Genomic DNA, 22,079 nt, shown 5'->3' on the forward strand with positions numbered 1-22,079 from the left:
GCCTGCTTTGCTTTCCTCTTAATCCTATCTCACAAGGAAATAAGCATATTCTAGTAAGTGCACTGGCATTTAGCCAGCACTGAACCCACTACATTAATTAGTGCGTTGGCTGAGAAATCTCAAATTTGGCGAACAAAAACCACCACACAAAATTGGTGTTCAAACTAAAACCACCACAGCCTGACAGACTGTTGTACCAGGATAAGACTGCCAAACTGATCAACTGCGAGCAATCTCACTTCAGACACTGTGAAATAGGGAAAGTGCATTGCTTCCAGGAAAGGATGCACAGATAGATCCCTGTCCCTGGATCACCTTTACTCTTCCTCAGTTCCAGTGAGCAAGGAAATTCAATGTCAGGAAAAATTATACACCATAGAATAAAAAGTAGGTCCCTAAGAAAGAGGTTTAGTAACTCAAAAGTTCTTGGAATAAGGCAGACATTCACTCTAGTGTTGATGTTTTAGCATATTTGTGCATAACACAGATGTTGTAAAAACGCTTGTCTCAATGCACAGTCCCACACCAAGGAAAATATGTGACTGAGAACATAACTTTCTGAAAAGTTACCAACCAATTTTTTCTTTTTAATGACAAGGCGTATATTTTGCCTACAGTCTATGATAGATACACTTGAAAATACCTAAATAAGCTTTCTCTTCAGAGACCTATCACCTCCCTACATTGCCTTACATACACATATACAGACAACTATTTACACTACAAAGCCTATTAGAATCTGCATTTTGCACTCCTATATGTTAACTAGGGCAAGCAGCTTTGTAGATAATGTAGCTCCAAAGAACCTGAATTCACTTGTATACAAACAGTATTAAGACTTTTGTTCCCTAGTCACAGCATCTCCACCTAGAAAAACTCTGGTCCAAACAGACATCTCTAAGACTTCAAATTCCAACTGCCAAAATCCCATGGGACAAAATTCCCCTTTGTATCAACTTTTTCTTAATTGCACTTTTTGCTGGTTATCTCCAGCCCTCTTTTTTGGGGTGGTGGAATTCCTGGTACAGTGTACATATTAGGCTTATTTAGAAAAAACTAGACTTCTCACATTTGAAATAGATACTATTACAAACATATTTTAATAGCGACTACTACCCATTCAATACTAATACACTATACTTACCATCTTAAGAATACTACACACTGTAACAGGATAAATTTGTATGTTTTTTAGTTTTGCACTTGAAATAGCAGCTATATTTTTCATTTATCTTTAAGCATGTAAGTATCTGTAGAAATAGCTGCTAGGCTTAAGTGTAAATCCATAAGGTTACATTAGTCATACTGTTAATATCTCACTATGCTGACATTTCAGTTAACGTGATTTTTTTTGATCAATAATTCTCTTAGCTTATATTAATTGTCATATTTTTGGCTAATTACACTTTTTTATGCACATCTGTAAAAAAATTAACTTTTCCTAGATAATGAGTTTACTTTCATCCCTATTTCTGAATTCAAGACACTTTACAATGAGCAAACCTCTCTGGCAATGTTGCTTAGAGCTTCATCTTCTGCAGAAAATCTGTCTTTCACTGGAGTTCTCTTCCGTCCTGATCCAGGAGTTCCCATTTTTATTCTCTGAATCTGTATTTGAAAACACAGATAGAACAAAGCTCAGTTTTAATTAATATCAAATTAAAATTAAAAACAATCAACCAACCTACACGCCAAAATGTCCTAAGTTTTCCAATCTTTAGCTACGTAATACTCAAGACATCAATATGCAATTGGCATGTAATGGCCACACATAAGCTTGTGGCAGCATTACAGAACACCGCTGCATCCTTCAAGGTGCACATAGAGAATTTTTCTACTGAACAGAACCCATGAGTTTACCTACAGCTTCAAAGTCAGGCACAACTGTAAACTGCTCCTGTCTCAAAAAGAATGCCTCTGTTCTCTGTCAATTTATGTAACTCCTGAAATGACATATCCATTTAATTAACAGATGTTGGAAAAAAAACCACTATAGACAAAGTGTTCAAGAATTAAATTTGCATGATCATTAGAGGTCTCCTCAACACACAAAAGACTCGGAAGAAAAACTTTACTAAGCATCCAAGTAGGTAGATGTGACTTACTTACATTTTAATACAGCTGTTCTCATGCAACTGAGCTGCTGTCTTCTAAAGCAAAAGTTTTACTATAGCAGAAATAGACACCTTTACGCAAAAAACCCCTCTCTTTTACTTAAGAAGATTCTCAAACTGGAAATGAAGAGAGAAATATGCTACCATCATATACTCCTACTTTTCCTCCAGAAATCTCTTATGAATTGCAAGCATATAAAAATGACCAACAAAGCAAAACAAAACATAGCCCATATAGACACGATCAAAAAATGTTACACCAAAAAAAAAAACCTCAAAAAACACAACTATATAAGTTTTTTCAAATATCCTAAAGAAATCCTACTTCCAGACATCCAGATCCTCTCAAATGTAAGACTAGAATTTGCTGGATTTGGTCGTAGTCCAGCTATTTGACAAGGCAAGTATCCTACACAGGGTTTGAGAAAACACCTTAGTTATAATAAACAACTTCTATTTGCAGGAAGAAGACATCTAAAAGGTATCTAGTATTGGCTATCCTTTTGAAACTGAACTGGTACAATAACTGCCTTTCTTACTGGATCTAACTAGCAAAGACTCAGTAATTGAGTATAGTTTAGTCAAAAAGAAAGGAGGAAAAAAACCACAAAGTGATAGCTATTTTTGTACAAGCAGAGTTTTTACTTTATTACTTTTACACAGCAATCACAAAGCCAAAATATATTGGGGTATTTTCTGACACTGAAAGACACCAAGTAGCATCACAGGCCTTTTTTTTTCTCATATATTTTAGCTTCTACACCTTTTCATCACCCTTCCTTTAATAACTTTATATTATTACTGCTTTCTTTTCCTTGCAAGCAATAAGATTTTTTTACTCTGCTTCAAATTTTACAGGTATTTTACTGTTCTTCATCTGCTCAATATTGTCACTGCTATTTCATTTGGTAAGAGTCTGTATATTTAGTCTTAAAAATAAGCAAGTAAACTTATGTCTTGTATTCAAGTAAATTTAGACAAATATAGGCACAAACAGTTTGGAGATCTCGGTGGCAAAGGTTTAAGCTCAGAACTACAAGTTGCTGCCCACATTCTGAATGTCTCAAAAAATCAGCCTCTTTTTTCAGTAATTCTTATTGGCTGATTTCACATATTAAAAGCAGACAGGGCCCAAACTAAAAGTTACATGGACACAAAATAATACCACCCATACTACAGAAGGCCTTAACAATGTTATACACTAGCCACAAGAAAAATCATTAAATGTTTATTACAATAAACAGGTTCATGTAAGAACAGAAATCCAATCTATCTACTAGAAGTCACTAAGAATAAAATTATTTTAATTGACACATTAAAGGCCATATTTCTTTAAAAAGTATTTACCATGTTAGAAAGAACTGCAGAGTAACTGCACATACCATAGACTTGAACTACATTTCTTGACATCCTCTAAACAACATACCATTTCTAATAGACAACAAACTTTGTTTTGTTAACTCAGTGAAATGCTCTCAGCTGGCAGACTGATTTGGGGAATGTAATGGTTTCTAGCTAAAATACAGCTAATTTTAGTATAGTTACATTCAGTTTACAGGAAGTACTAATTTACAGAGTAGTAATTTCATAAAAATTAGATACTGATGCTTTAAATGGGGAAAACCACTACATCTTAGTTGCTGTGGAGGAAAGCAAGTGTGGCATCCCTGCCAGCAATCGACCACGCTTCTCACCTAGAACAAGCACAGAACTCCTGACTGAGCCCAAACACAAGACGGGACACGACAGATTATTACTCAGAAGGTATACAGAGATGTTGTCTTTGCCTACAAAAAGGAATTAAGAAAATCAAAGCTCAGGTGAAGCCAAAACTAGCAAAGGCTGATAAGGACAAAGAGAAAGACTATTCTAAGGACATTGGGAACACAAGAATGACTAAGAAAACGTTAGGGCCACTGTTTAGTGACACAGGTGAGAGTGGTGGGTGCTTGCCAAGCACCACCCTTGAAAGAACAGTCTGGATAATAACAAAGGTGAAGATGGGAATCTGTGTGCGTGAATCAAATAAGCAAAACTGTCTGACAGGGTACAGGCCCAAACCTGGTCATGTTACAAGAGAGCAAGAGGCTTGTCAGTTACATTAAACAGAAACTAGGAAATCAGACAGAAGCACTTGTTTGAAGTAAAGGAGTCCTCTTGAAAATAAAACCCAAATCAACAGTGACAGTAGCAGTAACTTTGGAGGGATCACAGCATCAGTCAAACCCTAGTTTGATGCTGCCAGAAATCACCCCACTGATTGCATGATATCTGCCCAAGCTAAACCAATACAGCATGCCTCCTAGTGGATGCAAGATCCTGCACTCCAGCTAGCAGGTGGTCAGTACAGGGAGGGTCAGTACACACCTTAAGTGTGCAAATGTGAGCTTGTTAGGTATGGTCTCACTGGCATATGCATTGGGACATATTAGAGAACAGCACAGATACACACAAACCTAGAGTGTCCACATCTCCAGCAGAAATCATGTGCAAACAGGAGACGCTAGAGTTGAAGAATAGAACAGTTAAACACCAGCCTAGAGAGGCTGTGGAATATCCATCCCTGAAGATGGTAAAAACTTAACTAGACAAGGCTCTGAAAAACCTTTTCTAATTGACAATACTTTGGGCAAAGGATGACCTCCAAAGAATCTTCCTAAAATAAAATATATGGTTCTACATTTATTATTGTTCGCAATTTTGAAACTACACCTCAATATAAGTTTTCTTTAATTAGATGTTTTAATATTTCTTCAAAGGTCTTGTCACAATTTCTTCCATTCCATTTAACTTTTAATTTGGCTGATGTATGTCAGAGTATTTAATTTCTTGTTATTAAGTTCGGTACTACAGAAACCTAGATATATTGCTAATATGCTAATGAGTCTAATATTATAAATATCATTCTGTTACTTCTCAAGAAAATATAGGATATCAATACTTTACATACATGCAGAAATACTTTTGAGATGTTTCACTTCAATAACTTTCTGATTACACAAAAAGTTCTTTTCCTGCATGCGATAAAGAATTTTGCTGCAGCATGGGATAAAGAATTTAATACACGCTGTCACATTAGAATTTTCATAAAAATAACTAAAAAGAACACCAAAACAAAATCAGACAAAGAGCAGTTTGCTACTGTCTTTTATGGTTTAGAAAGATAAATACAAAAGGAAGGAACACTATAATATCTGCTGCATTTACAGTTAAAAATCCCTGAGGCACGTCTATTACATGCCTAGTTCTAATAGGCATGGTAACACATTGTATTACACAACCGATGAAGTGACATCCTGTTGCATTTCATTCCAAAACACGGAAGTGTCTGAAGTCTCCAAACAAAACGGAAGACCTGAGATGAAATACTTCAAATGCCCTCTCATTTGTCTTCACTTCAGGCATGTATACATTTTATCTCTTCCACAAGTCCTTGCTGTCTAGTCTTCTTCATTTTACCCTCCGACTAAAGGTTCTCCTTTCTTTTTTGCTTCCTAGAAAAAGGTCTGATTTGTCTTAGAGGAAAAAAAAAAATAAGCTACGCTACAAGTTCAGGGCCTATCACTATCTCCAATGGCACCACCTGTTCTAAATGCCTGGGTCGTATGCCAGCATACTTGGCATTACATACATAGGATCCAGATATCTTAGTGTGAACAGGCTATAAATAACAGACCAAAACTCCCCTTTTCTCTTTCAAACAAGACTACAAGATCACTAAAATTCACCTGTGTAGACAACATCTCTGTAAAATTGATTCAACAACAGAGAAGAATGGTACTGCTCTAGAACTAATGTCTTTTAGAAACAGAATCTGAATGCAAAAGTATTAGTACTACAACAGTTGCATTCATAATTGAGAAGGAGCATAATCATATTGGAAACCACAATCTTGTTTGTTTGATCTTCAACCTTTGTCCAAGCAAACTTCAAAAGATACAAAGCAAATAGGCATAGAAAAATTTTAAATTATGCAAGACAGACACAAGAGTCTTCTTCAGAAGAAAGACCCCATACAAGGGTACTCTCTTTGCAATTAATGTTTGCTCATAGGTCCAAAACCACTCATGCAAGAAAAAGGGTTGCATGATCACAGGGTGACCATGATCCAACAAAGGGGCATGTAGGAAGAGAGACAAATACATTAGGTTTTAATGCACTGAGAAAGAAATAGACTGAGTTTTAAAGCAATCATTTTAAGGACTCATTTGGAATTTTCATTCCGAATAACCTTGTTCAGAATATTAACTGAAACAAGAACCATTACCAAAAAAGAGCTGCTACTATGAGTGAAAGAGGCTAACATTAAAGGGAAAATGCAAAGACTGAGAAAAGCATATAATTACAATCTGCCAAAAGATTACACTGCTTACCACTATATTGGAGAAAAGTTATTCCAGCTGATGAATAGTGTTTCTGTTTTAAGAAGCTGTTCATCTCTAATCATGGCCCACTTCAAAAACTGTTAGCACAAAGTTTCTGCTCTGAGTGGACAAGCTTATGTCAGCTTTTTCAGGAAAAAAAACTACTCTTTAGACAACTGCACGATCCACCCCCTTAATGCAGTATATTTACAGTTCACTTGCCGTTTTAAAATCTGAGAAATACAATTTCTTATGAGTTCATGGAATTTAGCAATTGAATTGTAATTCCTTAGAGGGAGTTGAGATCTCTCAGTTTGTTGGTGTCATGAAGTTAGAGACCAACAGAAAGTCCCCAGTTAAAACAATTAAAAAGCCATTATGCAGCTTACAAGAGTCTGCAAGTGCCTGATGAATCCATGAAATGTCCCAGTGCCTATCATTGACTGTCTTGCAATGCTTTACGTGTGCCAATGTACTAACAGCATCCTACAGCCCTGTAGAAATATGAGACACCTCCAGACCTACCAAGCTATCTTTGGTGACCTTCACCAGTCTTTGCAAGTTACCAAAATTCCAAAACAGCGCCTTGCAACTTCAAGTAGCGACAACTTGTTTTATGATGTATGAGTTCTCTGCCAGTCAGTTGCCAACAGCTGCAACTGTAGATACCATTACTGCAAAAAGTACATTACATACACAAAATCATCAGTTACAGGCAGCATCTGGAAAGCTCTTATAATGGTGACTCACCAGAGGATCTCTAGGGGCACAGTATAAAGCATATATAACTTTCAGAAAAGCAATGTAACAGGGACTGACTTTTCTAGAATCAGTGCTACTATAAACACTAGAGATCCAGGAATAAACTAAGAATTCAAATGGAACTTTAAAACATAAGGGGATAACAGTACTAAAATGAGCACTATAAAAAATTATGAAAATGCATAATAAAAAAACCCGACAAGGATCTTTCAGAAGTGTTTACTCTAAAATGAAGCAACCATCATTTTTACACTGTCAGCTTTTTCAAAATGAGTACCCTTTCTGTCATTTTGGAAAAGAATGATTCATTGCTCATTAAAAAACCAAACACTGCTGCTATATTGAGGCTGCACTTTTTTTTTAATGAAATGGAGTGCCCCATGGTAACAACCCACACACTGTAACAAGCTGCAACTATTTAAAATATTTTTCCCCCATCAATTTAATACACTCCTACACTCTTTCCTACTTGTGCTACAATTACAGTACAATGAAGAAAAGCTACTGCAGCAAGGGAAAGAAATTGTCCTGGGTACCCCTTAGAAGAAACAGCAGTTGAAGGAAACTATCAGCTGACATCATTCCTGCTGACTAATTCTCCACTATGGCAGTGAAGTTTGTAGGCTTAGAAACACTTATGTCCACCTGACCCTTCTTTCATAAATACCCCTTCACCTCTTCCCTTAAAGCAGATCTAACACTGTTAACTTAGCTCAAGGAAATGTGAACTTTAATATCACCTTCACAAGCAGACAGTGTTACTTACATAAACTATTTTGCGGTGCATGTAATGCATAAACACAAACTGTCCTTTAACTACAATTACACATTACCTAGTTTCCAGATATTAAGATAATAAAATTTATTACTTTCTCAGAAAGTAGTTATAGCATTTTTTTTGTAATGCTACTGGACTGCACTAACTCATTACTATCACCACACATCTTCACATTAGGATCTTACAAACAACAACACAGTATCAAATCTATTAGTTATTTCTTATCCTCTGCTTACATTATATACCAGAGCTATTCAATTATGTATGATACTGATCTAGGTTTTCTTGGTATATGCACATGCCAACTTGTGTGCTATATGAAAATCTAGACCTTAATAAGCTCTACATATCCCCACTACACAGAGTCTAAACAGCACTTTCTGAAAGTTTACATGTATTATAATACTGTGCCATCTTCTGAGAGAATGAGACTTTTAAAAAAGCTCCTCTGTAGTCAATTCACAAGAAATACTGGTGTTTAGGGCAACAAGCTACACCTGACACATTTCACACAACCGTCTTCTATTCACAAGTTTCCAGTTACAGCCAAGAATTCAGTTCAGGTAAGACTGACTTCCCAGTAAGCTAAATACCTCCAAACCCAAGTAACAGGAAACAATAGGAAAATTATGTCATGTATGTAAAACAATTTTGTGCTGCTAAAGCACCTTTTATCTTTTTTACATCATCACTAAGCAATTACATTAACCAAGGAAGCAGATGTATATTAAGAGGGTAACTGTTTCTGGGCCGCAATACATTTATTTACATCATTTCGCAATCAAGACACAATGAACATTTAAAGAGCTCAAACACTGATTTAGTATTATACTTGGTAGCAAACCTCCCGCCCCACATCTCTAGAGATGTTTTACCCCAATAATTTTGAAGGGAGAAAATATTTTGAAGGGAGAAAATTGATCTTAGACCTTCCTCATTTCAAGTAAAAAATGCCTGCAGGTCCCTCTAAAATGCGAAAAATCACTGAGTATATCACATAAAGTCAACACAGTACTACTTCATCTACAAAATATTTTTATTATCAGTGAAATACATAACACTGCCCTTCAAAGAGTCACGCTCGGATTCAAACTGAAAATCACTTAAAACACATTGAGCAGATCACAGTCTGGAGCTGTTTTCGGCTCCTTCCAAACTCATGAATATGTTAATCTCTCTTATCACCCTCAACGACGTTTTTATAATTATAGCAACAGGGTATACTAAAAATAAAACAGCGTACTCCAAAATAAATTTCTGAAAACCAAACGACTAAGCATCAGCAAGAGTGACCGACTCCCAACGCAGCTCGCTGCAGAGGGGGCACGCCCTACTGTTCCGGGAATAGCGAAGCCGTGGTAACGTGCGCCGAGGAAGTAGGAGAAAGGCACCGAAATACACACTGCTGTGATTTCAGCACATCTTCCTTTTTCCGTCATTTCGCCGTTTCCACGCAGCCCCCAAGGGGCGCAAGGCAGCTCCCTGAGGACCAGGAGGAGGGATCGCGCCCGGCGAGCAGCAGCAGCCCGCCGGAAGGGCTCGGGCCAGGCCGGGCTCGGCTTCCCCTGGTCCGCCCGCACCAAGCCGACCGCGGCCACACGGAAGGGGCCGCACACCGCCGCCCCAAGCCTCTCCTGCTCGCCGACCTGACCAACGAGTTCCGCCTTGGCCGCTCCTCCAAACCTGAAGAACCGGGTTCCCGCCCCGCTTCGTCGCCCGAGTTCTGTGTCTATGACACCCTTCCTCCTCCCGGCCCTCGCCCTTACCCTGCCTGGGCCCCAGGGAGTCTTACCTGCGGGCCAGCCTGCCGCAGAACCGGGACGCCTCAGGAGGGAGGGGGCAATTGTTCCACTCTTCCCTCCACCGTTTCCAGGGGTGTGAGGGGCCCGTGGATCCCGGAATCACTTCAGGCTCCTTCCTTCCCTCACTCCCTACGCCCAGAGATAGGGGAACAGTGGCAAAAGCCGCCCCAGGGCAACCACGGTGCCCGCCGCACACGGACCGCCCACGGGCCGCAACAAGGGAACTGCTACCTCACTTAACCCTCTCCACCGTCCCCTACCAACCGTTCCCCGTGAGGGGTTGGGAGAACCGGAGCTGCAGGCAGACAAGCCGCTCGGCTCCAGGCCGCCTTCCTCTTCCCCGCCCCGCACTCTTGCCTCCTCCCCTTCGGCGCCAGGCGCTTACGGCCCCATCGAGAACTCGAGTGAGAGACTGCGGTAAATTTCAAACCGCGTGCGGAAGGAAGGGGCCGGCGCTGAGCAGAAGAAAAGAGAGCGAGCGCCCGACAGCCGAAGGGCAGGAGACACCACGACCCACGCTGGCACCGACAGCCACCGCATTTGCCCGGCCCCACACAGGCCAGGGGGCGAAACGCGCAGGCGCCACGGAGGAGAGGGCGAGAGGGCGGTACGCCCGCGTGCGCAGAGCGGGCGCGGCTGCGGGGACGGCCGTGAACGGCCGTGAACGGTGGTGGGCGGTGCCGCGCCCCGCCCCGCCCGGCTCCGCTGCCAGGGTCCTGGCCGCCTCCCGGGCAGGTGATGGGCTACTGGAGTTTTGGGCCGGTGTGGGTCACTGTGCCCTGTGGCGGCCTTTCAGCCCAGGGAAGGCGAGGAGGCGATCCGAAGGAGCAGCGCCCTCCTCTCGCCTCGCTTCTCCTTTCCTCAGCAGGCAGCGGAGGGAGGGAGCGTCGTTCTCTGTAGTGTGTCGTACCGCAGCGCACGCTCTCCGCCTCGCCCCCCCTTATCATCGGGCGGGCGGCTGACTCAGTGCTGTGGTGGTGGGTGGAGGTAGGTCTGGCACCGCCTGCTTTGTGCTTCGTTCCCGGGTTTAGCTAGGGCTTGTTTTTACTGATTGGCCTTCCCCAGGGAACGGGCATGCGAGAGCTCCGGGAGACCGTGGCTGCCGCTAAAGAACAGCAGCGCGCTGCATCAGCCTCGGCCGGGCCGCTGGGAGTCGCCGTGCTCGTTTGTGTGCCCAGTTCCCACCGCTTCCACATGGCACAAGAGCATTTCGGAAGATTTACTGCATGAGTATCAAGGTTTATGAGTAAAAATCGTTTGCAGACATTGGCACCTTCGCTTAGACTGGCCTAGACTTCTGTAATATCAAAATTTAAATACGGCATAATCCCTAAGGAAAAAAATACTTGTAAAAAAGAAATTACTGTACCATATTGCAGTTTATACACAGACAGTCATGAAAATTGATGAGATTCTGCTGTGAGATAGACTGGGGATCACACTGGTAGTAATTTGCTTTCCAACACCTCTGAAGTTAAGTGCAGGGTGTTTCTTAAGCGTGTAGAGATAATTAGAGGAGATGGCATTTTGTATGTTGGAAATCACATGGAAATGAAAAAGCAACTGTTAAAATGATAAGCATAGTGGTAAGACTCAAAAACATGCACCAGAGTTCAAATGTCTTACTAAAATAAGCTCGAGTGGATGTGCACAAAGTAAAGAAAAAGGGATATGCAAGTGATTTAAATCTATTAAAGCAGATGTGTAACATATTTCTTGTGTTTCATTAGTATTTTATAATTTTCTGTGTGAAAAACCTACACTCTCTCAATCTTTTTCCTCATCTGATCCTACAGTATAGCCTCACCATCCTTATTTTTAACATCACATTAATTTCTGTAGTAATAGAGGATGATCTCACTGGAGGGAGGTGAAGTAAAAAGTTTCTCATGGACCATCTGTAGAAAAGACCAGAAAAAGTACTGGCTTAAGACCTTCATTTTTATTTGACATTTATTCTGCAGAAGGACTCACCTGCTGAGAGATTCTCTTTATAGACAATCATCATTAAAAACATTTTGGGCTGTTTTGGTTTGCCCTAGTTGGTGGGAAGAGTCTTTTGTTCATTCTTGAGTAGAAGGTTTGTGGAGAGCTTTCTGAAATGTGGCATGTCCTAGGTCTTTATGGGATCTCTATTAATGTATTCCTGTTAAAGAGGATTTTTTTTCAATCATTTGTACATTTTTCTACAATGAAGTATTGATTTTTTCATACTGCTAGTCTTTTTGATATCATAGACTGCACATTTTTCTTCAATGATGCTGTAAAATGCATATCTCCTTGAGAGCGGGAATACATTTTTGTCACTTGAAAGAGCAGTTGTTTACTTGACTGAAAAGCTGTGTACAGTGCAGTTAAAACAGGCAGTGGTACAGGGTGGCACAGTAGCAATTCAGTAGCAATTTGGAGTTCAGCATTTCTAATGAATTGCTAAACATGTTATATACATTATATATATGTATATACATTTCATTATAAATCTTCAATTAGAAGCCAGAAAATGAAAGTTATGTTTGAACTTCTACTATGAAATGACTGCAGTTACAAAATGATCAATTATTTATGAATATGCCTTTAATGATTAAATGATTACTGAAGCTCGTATAAAGCTTGCTCTATTAATGAGTTTCAGCTAAAAATAAGTAAATGAATGAATGAAGTATCACTGGATCTGCCTTTGAATATTTTTTTTTCTTTACTGTTGTTGTTTTATATAGTAGGTTAATATAGATCCCTTGCCATATGTAATTGAACTTACTGATTTACTGTCTCCCTTTTCTCTGGAAATCTCTCTGTAAAACTGTTTAGCTCAATTAAGGCATTCCATGGGTGGACTCTTACTCAGTCCTTTTCAGAGTGATTGTCACCTAAGAAATTATTTCTAGGATGAATCTGTAAATCAGTTAAATTGAATACTTTGAACAATGTCAACTCCTACAATAATATGTGTACAGTTTTAAAAGATTTTGTCACTCTAACAAATTGTACGAGAGAAAAAATATATTTACCTCTGCAATGTTTTCTCTTTCTGCAGTTCTTAATATCTGTTTTTTTGGTCCCACACTTTAGCATTTCTAATTTGAATCTTTTGTTTCATGATTATTGCACTTTCTGATTAGGAATGTAGTAGTGTTGGCATAAATATAGGATCATAGTGTAACTTAATTCCTGATGTCAATCTGTATTTTCTCTTCTGTATCTTCCCTATTCTTCTCTCTCTCTCTCTCTCTCTCTCTCTCTCTCTCTCTCTCTCTCTCTCTCTTCCTCTCTCTCATCCCTGCCACCCTCCCTTTGTGGAAAGAATAACTTCACGTATTAATTTAACTGGTAGATTGGTTTACTGATGAAGACTCATTTATTTAAGAGCATTTTAAGAAATTCTGACAACCTCATCAAATTGTTTCTGTCATTTCCATTTGTGTCCTTCCTTTCCAGTAGTTTCCATCTCCTCAGTTCAGGTACCATCACTCAGCAATTCATTTGACACAACTGAACATACTTTACTTTTTCTTTTTCCTCCCCAGCTGTACTAGATCAAAGCTGTAGTAGATCAAAGTTCAAACTTACCAAGAAACTAACCAATGAAACAGTTTATTCCGTTGCCACTTTTTCACTTCTCTTCCACCATGTAAAGGTAGCTCTTGGCAGTTTAAGGAGTTGAAAGTAACCAAGTCTATTTGAAACCATATTGCTTCTGAAAATATTTTGGCCTGAATATTGTTTCTAATATGATTTCCTGTTCTAAGTAAGTAGCAGCGCTTTCTTCTATGTGTTATAATTGAAAATATTACTTGTAATTATTTCTATGGTTTTAAGCAACTTAAATTGTGCAAGATGGTTTGGTTACGGGAATAAACTACTCCTCTTTATTGATGTACATATATAGATGTGTCTGTACATGATTATACAAATCAGGTCAGTTTCTTTTAATTGGTTTAATTTGTTTAATAGACTTTTCCTGTTCTCCAAATTACACTGGTATGTTTTGGCAATAACTTTCAAAACATATTGCTGAAGAAGCAATCCTCACAATCAATTCCTTGCTATTTCCTTTGGAAAAGTGGATTTTCCCTGAGTCTAAATACCCAAGATTAAATAACCAAATTTTCCTATGGAAAGTAAAGTTTTAAAAGGGTAAAATAAAGACATTATGGAGAGCAATATTTATTCTACATCATTCATAGGATGCATTGGATATTGTGACAGATGACTTTACTGTTTCTGATGAAAATGTTTTAGATTTTCCAAAGAAGAAAGGAAGAAGGATAGTGGGAAAACCACCCACCTTGAAGCAATTGATAGGCAAGTTCCTTTAGTCACTACTTAGTGCCTCTGCGGTCTGTAGCATAAGTTCTCCATATTCTAAAAGAAAATTGAAGGAATAGAAAGATCTGGAGAAAGTGATTCAAATATGTCTGCTCTTAGTTACTACTTCCATTAAGGTTCAAATGAGCTTCCAGCTCAATAGATTTCTGCCAGATGAGGACAAAGAGTTGTAGTGATGTGCAGCAGTCTGCCTCTGCTCTGTTCTCTTCAGTGATCAGCCTTCTAATAACTTGTCATTTCTACCTGAATTTATAGTGCACGCTTTGCATAGATGTTGCATATGCTGTATTTGCGTCCCTATAAGAATGGTATGTTCATATTTTACAAGCTAGAAATTATAGACAGGGCACCCTATAGGCTCAACTTATTTTTTCACACCACATTCCTTGAAATGATGCTATGGTTCCTACATTTTAGAAACTTGCAAGTACTAATCCAGAAGGCTTGATAGGAACTTTGATAAAATAAAAAATACATGCCGTAGGTGTGTGCTAAACATGCCATGGATGTCTTCCTGCAAAATATGATCAGTCATCCATGTAATTATTCTTTAGCTGCCATAATACTTTGAAAAAAAATTGTATGTAAGCAACCTGAATTAGACTAAATGGTTCACATGAAGATGCAGTTAGGACAGTTTTTACCAAATATCTAATTAATTTTATTACCTTCTAGGTAATAAATCCAGGCAATAGATCCAGGAAGAATACCTCTTGACTTTGAGAACCAAAACCTCTTGAACAGAAAAAAGATAGACCCTTCTTTGAGACCTGTCCTGGTTTAAAAAGGAAGTGAGTTTTTTGGGATGCTGTGGTCAAACCAATAGTTGCTCAGATTTGAATATTGGCACCTGGTGTGGCCACTGAGGACATGGATATGCCTCTGAGAACACAGGGGGTTAAAACCTTCCCTTGGGGGTTCGGGTGGTAAAAGAGGTCAGAGCTCCCCTGCCCGGCTGCGGGCTGGGCAGGGCAGGGGAAGCCATGCGGCCGGGTGAGGTAGGCCAGGCCTTGGACAGAGAAGGGAGGTGAAGGCCCCTGAGGATGGAAGGGTGGAGGAGCGCCGAGAGGCATCGGGCAGTCACCCCCCCCTACCCCGCCTCCAGGAGAGAGAGAGCTGGTGTCTGTGCTTGTGCCACCTTGAAATTTGATAGCACGGCCAGCTGGGGGAGGGGGGGTTCGATGAGAAGGTGCCCAACAGGGCAGCCATGGGAGTTCTGGACAGGCAGAGCCTGAGATTTTTAACCCTTTTCTTGGATGATGGAAACCTTACAAATGCTGATCCTCCTGGAGCTCAATGAGAAGAGAGATAGAGATGAGATAAGAGGAAATGGGCCATGAGAGCAGTTGAGAAAAATCTTGGTGGGAGGGATGATGCAGTGGCCTTTGGCTGGACTTTTCTTGTATAGCCATGGACAGAACCATTTTTCCTGTGACACAGGGACTGCATTTAGGGGGAGGCAATGGCTTGGAGCCAAGAGAGTGCAGTGATGTTATGTGAAGGAGTGTGTGAACAGAGACGACGGGTGAGGAGGGCGGTGGTGCCCTCCGTCTTCAGGGAAGAAGAAGAAGGTCTCTGTTCTTGAGACCCCTCGGCCCCAGGGGGTGAATGTGCAGGGACAGGTATCCCGAAGGTGAGAAACTGTGCTTTTTTTTGGGACTGGGCAAAGCATCCTTAAAAGGGGAACCCAAGAAGCAGCTCTGGTCCATGCACTGTGGTGAGAGCACTGGGCATGGAAGAAAGATGTCACGATGGCAAATGATCTCCAGGCGGTGCCACCTGTGACATGGAAACACAAGAGGTCTCAACTGTGTTTCCAGGGGAAGCCTATGGTACAAGAGGGACTCCTCTCTCCTTGATGAACTGAGAATTGATTATCTAAAGGGTGGTGATAGAATGAGAGTTGGTGATCTGAGGGGTGGTAACTGAATTGAGAATCCAAGGTTTTGTCCAGCTGTGATGTATTGGAAATTTGTTGGGGGGAGGAGGAATGTTTTTGGAAGGTTTTCATTCTGAGTTCTGTGTGTTTCTTTTCACATATAGTTGTAGGTTAATAAAGTTTTTTCCTTTATTCCTAAACTGGAGCATACTTTGCTCTATTTCTGATCACATCTCACAGCAGACACCAAGGAGAATATATTTTCATGGGGGCGCTGGCATTGCACCGGCATCAAACCATGACAAGACCCAATAGTACACATCCATGTGCAGGGGGGAAAGGTGTATCTGTGTGGGTGAATGGCAAGTGCACTCACCCACAAAACAGAGCCAATATTTAGTAAATCAACATATAGTAAATGTGGATGTATATAATTTCCTGATCTTTCTTAATCTTTTTCTTTCAAAGGTTAATTTGCTTTTAAAGATTTTCTAGTCAGTTGAAAAATTCTTCTGTGTTTGTGTGAGAATAGAAATATCCATAATGCTTACTGTATAAGGGCAATCCTTTGTACTAGATAATGAAGATTTAGAATATGATATTTTCATCTGCATAAATCAATTTCCTTCTTTTGGAAATATTTTTGTTATTCAAAGTAGTAACTTTCAAAATATATTTTAAGAAAGTGTAGAAATGGAGATCATCATTTGTATGACAGAAAGACACAGAAAATCCCTTAAAACTATCCATTCCATCATTTCAATATTGTATTTTTGAATTTTCAATATCTAACTCTAATTCTCACTTTAAAATCACTTTTAAATGCTCTATCTTCACACAGTTTTCTTATTTATCCATTTTTAAGCTTCAAAATGATATTTAGGGAAGAGTGGTTTACTGTAACTACTTCACCGTTTGCAAATTAACATAAAAGGGGAGGGAGGGAGGGAGGGAGGGAGGAAGGAAGGAAGGAAGGAAGGAAGGAAGGAAGGAAGGAAGGAAGGAAGGAAGGAAGGAAGGAAGGAAGGAAGGAAATGAGAAAGAGAAAGTAAAGAAAAAGAAAGAAAGAAAAGGAAAGAAAGAAAAGGAAAGAAAGAAAAGGAAAGAAAGAAAAAGAAAGAAAAGGAAAGAAAGAAAAAAAGAAAGAAAGGAAAGAAAGAAAAAGAAAGGAAAGAAAGAGAAAGAAAGAAAGAAAAAGAAAAAAAAGAGAGGAGAGAAAGAAAGGAAAGGAAAGAAAGAAAGAGAAAGAAAGAAAGAAAAAGAAAAAAAAAGAGAGGAGAGAAAGAAAGGAAAGGAAAGAAAGAAAAAGAAAGAAAGGAAAGAAAAAGAAAAAGAAAGAAAGAAAGAAAAAGAAAGAAAGGAAAGAAAAAGAAAGAAAGGAAAGAAAGAAAAAGAAAGGAAAGAAAGAAAGGAAAGAAAGAGAAAGAAAGGAAGGAAGGAAGAAAGGAAAGAAAAAGAAAGGAAGGAAGGAAAGGAAAGAAAGAAAGAAAAAGAAAGGAAAGAAAGAGAAAGAGAGAAAAAGAAAGAAAAAGAGAGAAAGAAAAGAAAAAGAAAGGAAAGGAAAGAAAGAAAAAGAAAGAAAGAAAAAGATAGAAAAAGAATGAAAGGAAAGAAAGAAAAAGAAAGAAAGAAAGAAAGAAAAAAAAAAGAAAGGAAAGAAAGAAAAGAAAAGAAAAGAAAGAAAGAAATTTGTGTGTATGATACTTGTGTGCCGGGACTGTTACTAGATATAGTAATGCTAAATGGAACATATATGTGAGACCAACACAGTTAAATTCATTGGATGGCAGTTTCTCAGAATCAATGGTCTGTTTTTTCTATCTTGAACTACATACTGCTACTGCACAGAACGAATTTTATGATGGAATAATAGAATGGTTTGGGTTGGAAGGGACCGTAAAGTTCACCTAATTTCACCCCCCATGTCATTGGCAGGGACACCTTCCAGTAGACTGAGTTAAGCTCAAAGACCCATTCAAGCTGGCTTTGAACACTTCCAGGAATGGGTCACCCACAATATGTTCCAGTGTCTCACAACCCTCCTGGCAAGGAATTTCTTCCCAATATCCAAAGGAAACACATACTCTTCAGGTTTTAAAGCCATCAAGACTTTTCCTATCACTACGTGCCCTTGTGCAGTTCATCTGCCTCCTTCTGGTAGGCTGCCTTCAGATACTGGAGGGCTGCTCTAACATTTTCCCAGAGTCCGCTTGTCTCCAGACTGACAAGATGCCTGAATGACTCTGGCTTGATGACAGACTCCATGTGCTGCACTGGGGGCTCAGGCCATTCTTCTTCTTGGAATTGTTGTAGGATGCTCAGCCACTGTTGATTGTTCTTCATTGTGGTACAGGTAATAAATAGGTGATTACTTTCATATAGACACACTTGAAATGATAAGAGCTAAATTTTAAAGAAAAATTAATTTGAGTAAGATTCCTAAAACTGTGGCCTCTTACCCCAACCCATCTATTGATTGTAAATGACATTCCTTGCAGATGTTATGATCCATGAACCAAAACCAAGTGAAGTATACTACTTAAGACAGATGTTATACTGCTTACTGGAATATGTTCTTATCGTTCTAAAACAATTCCCTGAACTTTAAGAACAACAGATTACATCATGAAGTAATGGAATGCTTTGGTTGAAAGTAAAATGCATTTGAAGGAAATGGGTTTGGGGGCTAGCACAGCAAGATCTCAGAAATGAAGTGCCAGCTTAGTTCTCTGGTTCAGAGACAAGTGAAGCAATTCAGGAATGTTCTCCCGTGAAAACAGTTGACAGATCTTTTGCACAGCAGTTAACAACCAGCATCAGAAATGTGTGCAAATAAAATACTAGCCACTGCAAGTTTGCCATCCATGAGTGGTAGGGCAACTCAGACTCATAGCAATGGTTTTGCTGTTGTGCCTGTTAGAATAGACAGAAAAGAATGAGGAGAATGATTTTTTCCATCTAGTTTGTTTCAGTATTGGTACAAAGACTATTTTCCTGCCCTCAGGAGACAGCAAAAACTGTTAACAACTGAAATGCTTCAGAAATGGAAATGATCTGAATCACAAATATTTCTTTTCAAATAAAATTTAAAACATAAGTCATAACTATAAAACAGAGCTATTTCAAGATGAATGCACTATACATACTAAAGTATTCCCAGAGATAACTATTGTATCTTAAGTCTGTTTAAAAGTCTAGAGTTCCTGGTAAAAAACTTGTACACAACTGAGTTATATTCTCATTTCAGCTTAATTATACTCTTCAGTCTCACCACCTCTACCAATTGATTTCCACAAGTCCTTAGAAAACAGTAATTTAACTTTTTTAGTTCTATTTTTTAAAATTACAGTTATTTGCACTCCCTATTTTCTGAAAAGCCTGAACATCAAGCCTTAAGAACTTGATCTTGAATTTTATTTCATATCAAACTAAATTTAAAGCAAGCGGCAGAGAGAATGGGAGCCTGAAGCAAAAGAATTTAGGCTTCTAATTCTTATATTGTCTTCTTACTTACCTATGACAAGAACTGGAAAGAGAATAGATCAGGGTTAACAGCTGTTTGACATTTGTACACACTCTTCCACTAAAGAAGATGGCTTCCTGGCCCTCCCTCCACAAGCTGCAGTATAGGTATGTGTTCCTCCACAGTTCTCCAGGGACTGCTGGGAGACAACCTGCTTCACTATGATGTCCTCCAGGGACTGTGGGGGATTCTCTGCTCTGTCAACTGGAGCACCTTCTCCTCCTTCTTGTCTCACTTTAGTGTCACGGAGCTGCTTCTCATACTCTTTTTTCCCCTCCCTTGTCACTGCCTATTCATATGTTTTGTGCTTTTTACAATATATTTTCACAGAGACTGATGGGCTCAGTTGCAAAAATGTGTCTTGCTAGAAAATTACATGCTTTACAAAACCATGATTTTATAGAAAAGAATAGTGGAAGTACAAATATACTGCTAAAGAACCGGGAAATTGTCAATGCTTCATTGTAATACGTCCCCTCACTTTGCCTTCTTTCTCCTTAAGATCTGAAAAGAATACTGGGCAGGAGACAGTGTTGTTTCAAGGAAAATACTTTTTTAGGATTCTAGAGTGCATGTTCAAATTTCTTGAGAAAATTGAGAAAAGGCACTTTGTCTTTTGTGATAAATATCATTAGCCAGTAGTGACAAAGTCTGACCAACAAGAGCAGATCAAAATCTGGTCAGACCAAGCAATATACCTTGAGTGGCCAGGACAGAACCATCGATTCGTTGAATCAGTTGAATTGGAAGGGACTCATCAGGATCATCAAGTCCAACTCCTGGCCTTGCATGAGACCATCCTGGAGAATCACACCATATGCCTGAGAGCAGTGTCCAAGAGTATCTTGAATTCAGACAGGCGTGGTGCTGTGACCACTCTCTGGAGAGACTCTTCCAGTGCCCAGCCATCCTCTGGTTAAAAAACTTTTTCCTGATACCCGACCTAAACCTCCCCTGACTCAGCTGCAGTCCATTTCTTTGAGTCCTGTCCTTGTAGACCTCATTTGAGAACTTTCTAATACCCTCATGTCTTTTTTCATTGTGGCACCCAAAACTTCCCCCAACACTCAAGGTGAGGCCGCCCCAGAGCAGAGCAGAGCAAGACAATCCCCTCCCTTGCCCAGCTGGCGCTGCTGTGCCTGATGCACCCCAGGACAGGCTTGGCCCTCCTGGCTTCCAGGGCACTGCTGATGCACATTCAGCCTGCCATTGGCCAGGAGCCTGGGTCCCTTTCTGCAGCCCTTCTCTCCAGCCTCTTGCTCCCTACTCTATACACACACCAGGATTGCCCTGTCCCGGGTGCTGAATCCAGCACTTGCCCTTGTTCTACTCCATGTGGTTGGTGACTGCCTGTGGGAATCCTTAAAAACAAAAGGTTTTGGGAAAGCTGCAAAAGGCAGGCCTCAGAGACAGCAGGACTGTGACTGGAGCTAAGCAGTAGTCATAAGGTTGTCAACAGAAAAATTATATGAGAAGTAGAAAAGTAAGGACAAATAGAACAATGGTCTGTCTATTAATGCTTGTCTAGAATAACTCCCTAAGCTACAGCAAAGTATATCTAGCTGGATGTTAGGAAGGTCTAAGCTTAATAATGGAGCTCTATGCATTGTATCTTAAGGCTTACAAGCAGGTCTTTTATTCAAAATAAGCAAGCATTGTTTTAACCGAAGGTGCGTGTGCTTATAGTGATTGGATAGAACTACTGTCAATATGCTTTTGCTTTGTGTGATTGGTCAAAAAACTTTTAAAGTAAGTTGTAACATCAAGTTTTTTGTCTGCTGCCAGGGACGTGAGCTGCTGGCATCTTCGCATTGTCATCACCATGTAATGAGACTGATGCTGGAAAATACAACAGCTTGAGACGCAGTCCCCAGCAGTCCCGCCCCTTTTGTGATTTGTGCATAGACTCCTGGCTGGCAATAAGTGCCCATCTCTCTTATTTGTCAAGATCTCTCTGCAGGGTCTCTTTGCCCTCATGAGAGTTAGTTCACAGCTCCTCCCAATTTAGTGTCTTTGGCAAACTTGCTCAATATTCCTTCAACTCCCGTGTCTAAGTTGTTCAAAAGATGTTGAAGAGAACTGGCCCAAGGATGATGTCTTAGCCACTGAAATTAGCGTTTCATACTTCTTCTTGTTCCTTAGTACAGAAATCACAACAAATGTCTTTGTTTCTTTTCTATCCACGCAGATATCTCTGCTTATGCTCATGCTTTTTATCCCAACAGCAGCTGACATGACATTTACATACACAGCAACAGCACACTTTTCCTGCTGTTACTAGACTTAACAATTTTGCAATCTGTGAATCAGTGACCTTTGCAACTAAATTGAGACCTTCAGCATTTCTCATAAAAAGAGTAAAATGTCCTCAAGAAGAGAAAACTTTGCTGCATAATCTGTAAGACTCCAGAATATATGATAATGAGTTAGCATCACAATCATTTAAGCACAGACCCTATACTTTAACAGGGAAAAAATTAAAATAAGAGTTATATCTGAGAAACAAAACAACTAGGATCTTCCAAACTGTT

The 22,079-nt window shown here is 39.7% G+C and overlaps 1 protein-coding gene across 8 annotated transcripts in view; it reads right to left on the reverse strand.

Annotated features, from left to right (window-relative positions):
• LRRFIP2 (LRR binding FLII interacting protein 2) overlaps positions 1 to 9,949 on the reverse strand; it is a 53,883-nt gene extending 43,934 nt beyond the window's left edge. For all 8 annotated transcript variants that reach the window (XM_054643628.2, XM_054643544.2, XM_077179321.1 and 5 more), the window contains exons 1-2: positions 9,811 to 9,949; positions 1,504 to 1,608 (exon numbers count right to left, since the gene is read on the reverse strand). In XM_054643628.2, coding sequence (XP_054499603.1) covers positions 1,504 to 1,593 — 90 coding nt within the window. In that variant the 5' untranslated portion in view covers positions 1,594 to 1,608; positions 9,811 to 9,949. The remainder of the gene's footprint in view (positions 1 to 1,503; positions 1,609 to 9,810) is intronic.
• Positions 9,950 to 22,079: the final 12,130 nt, after the last annotated feature.

This window comes from Agelaius phoeniceus, chromosome 1 (assembly GCF_051311805.1).
Source record: "Agelaius phoeniceus isolate bAgePho1 chromosome 1, bAgePho1.hap1, whole genome shotgun sequence".
In the NCBI taxonomy this organism is placed as follows: domain Eukaryota; kingdom Metazoa; phylum Chordata; class Aves; order Passeriformes; family Icteridae; genus Agelaius; species Agelaius phoeniceus.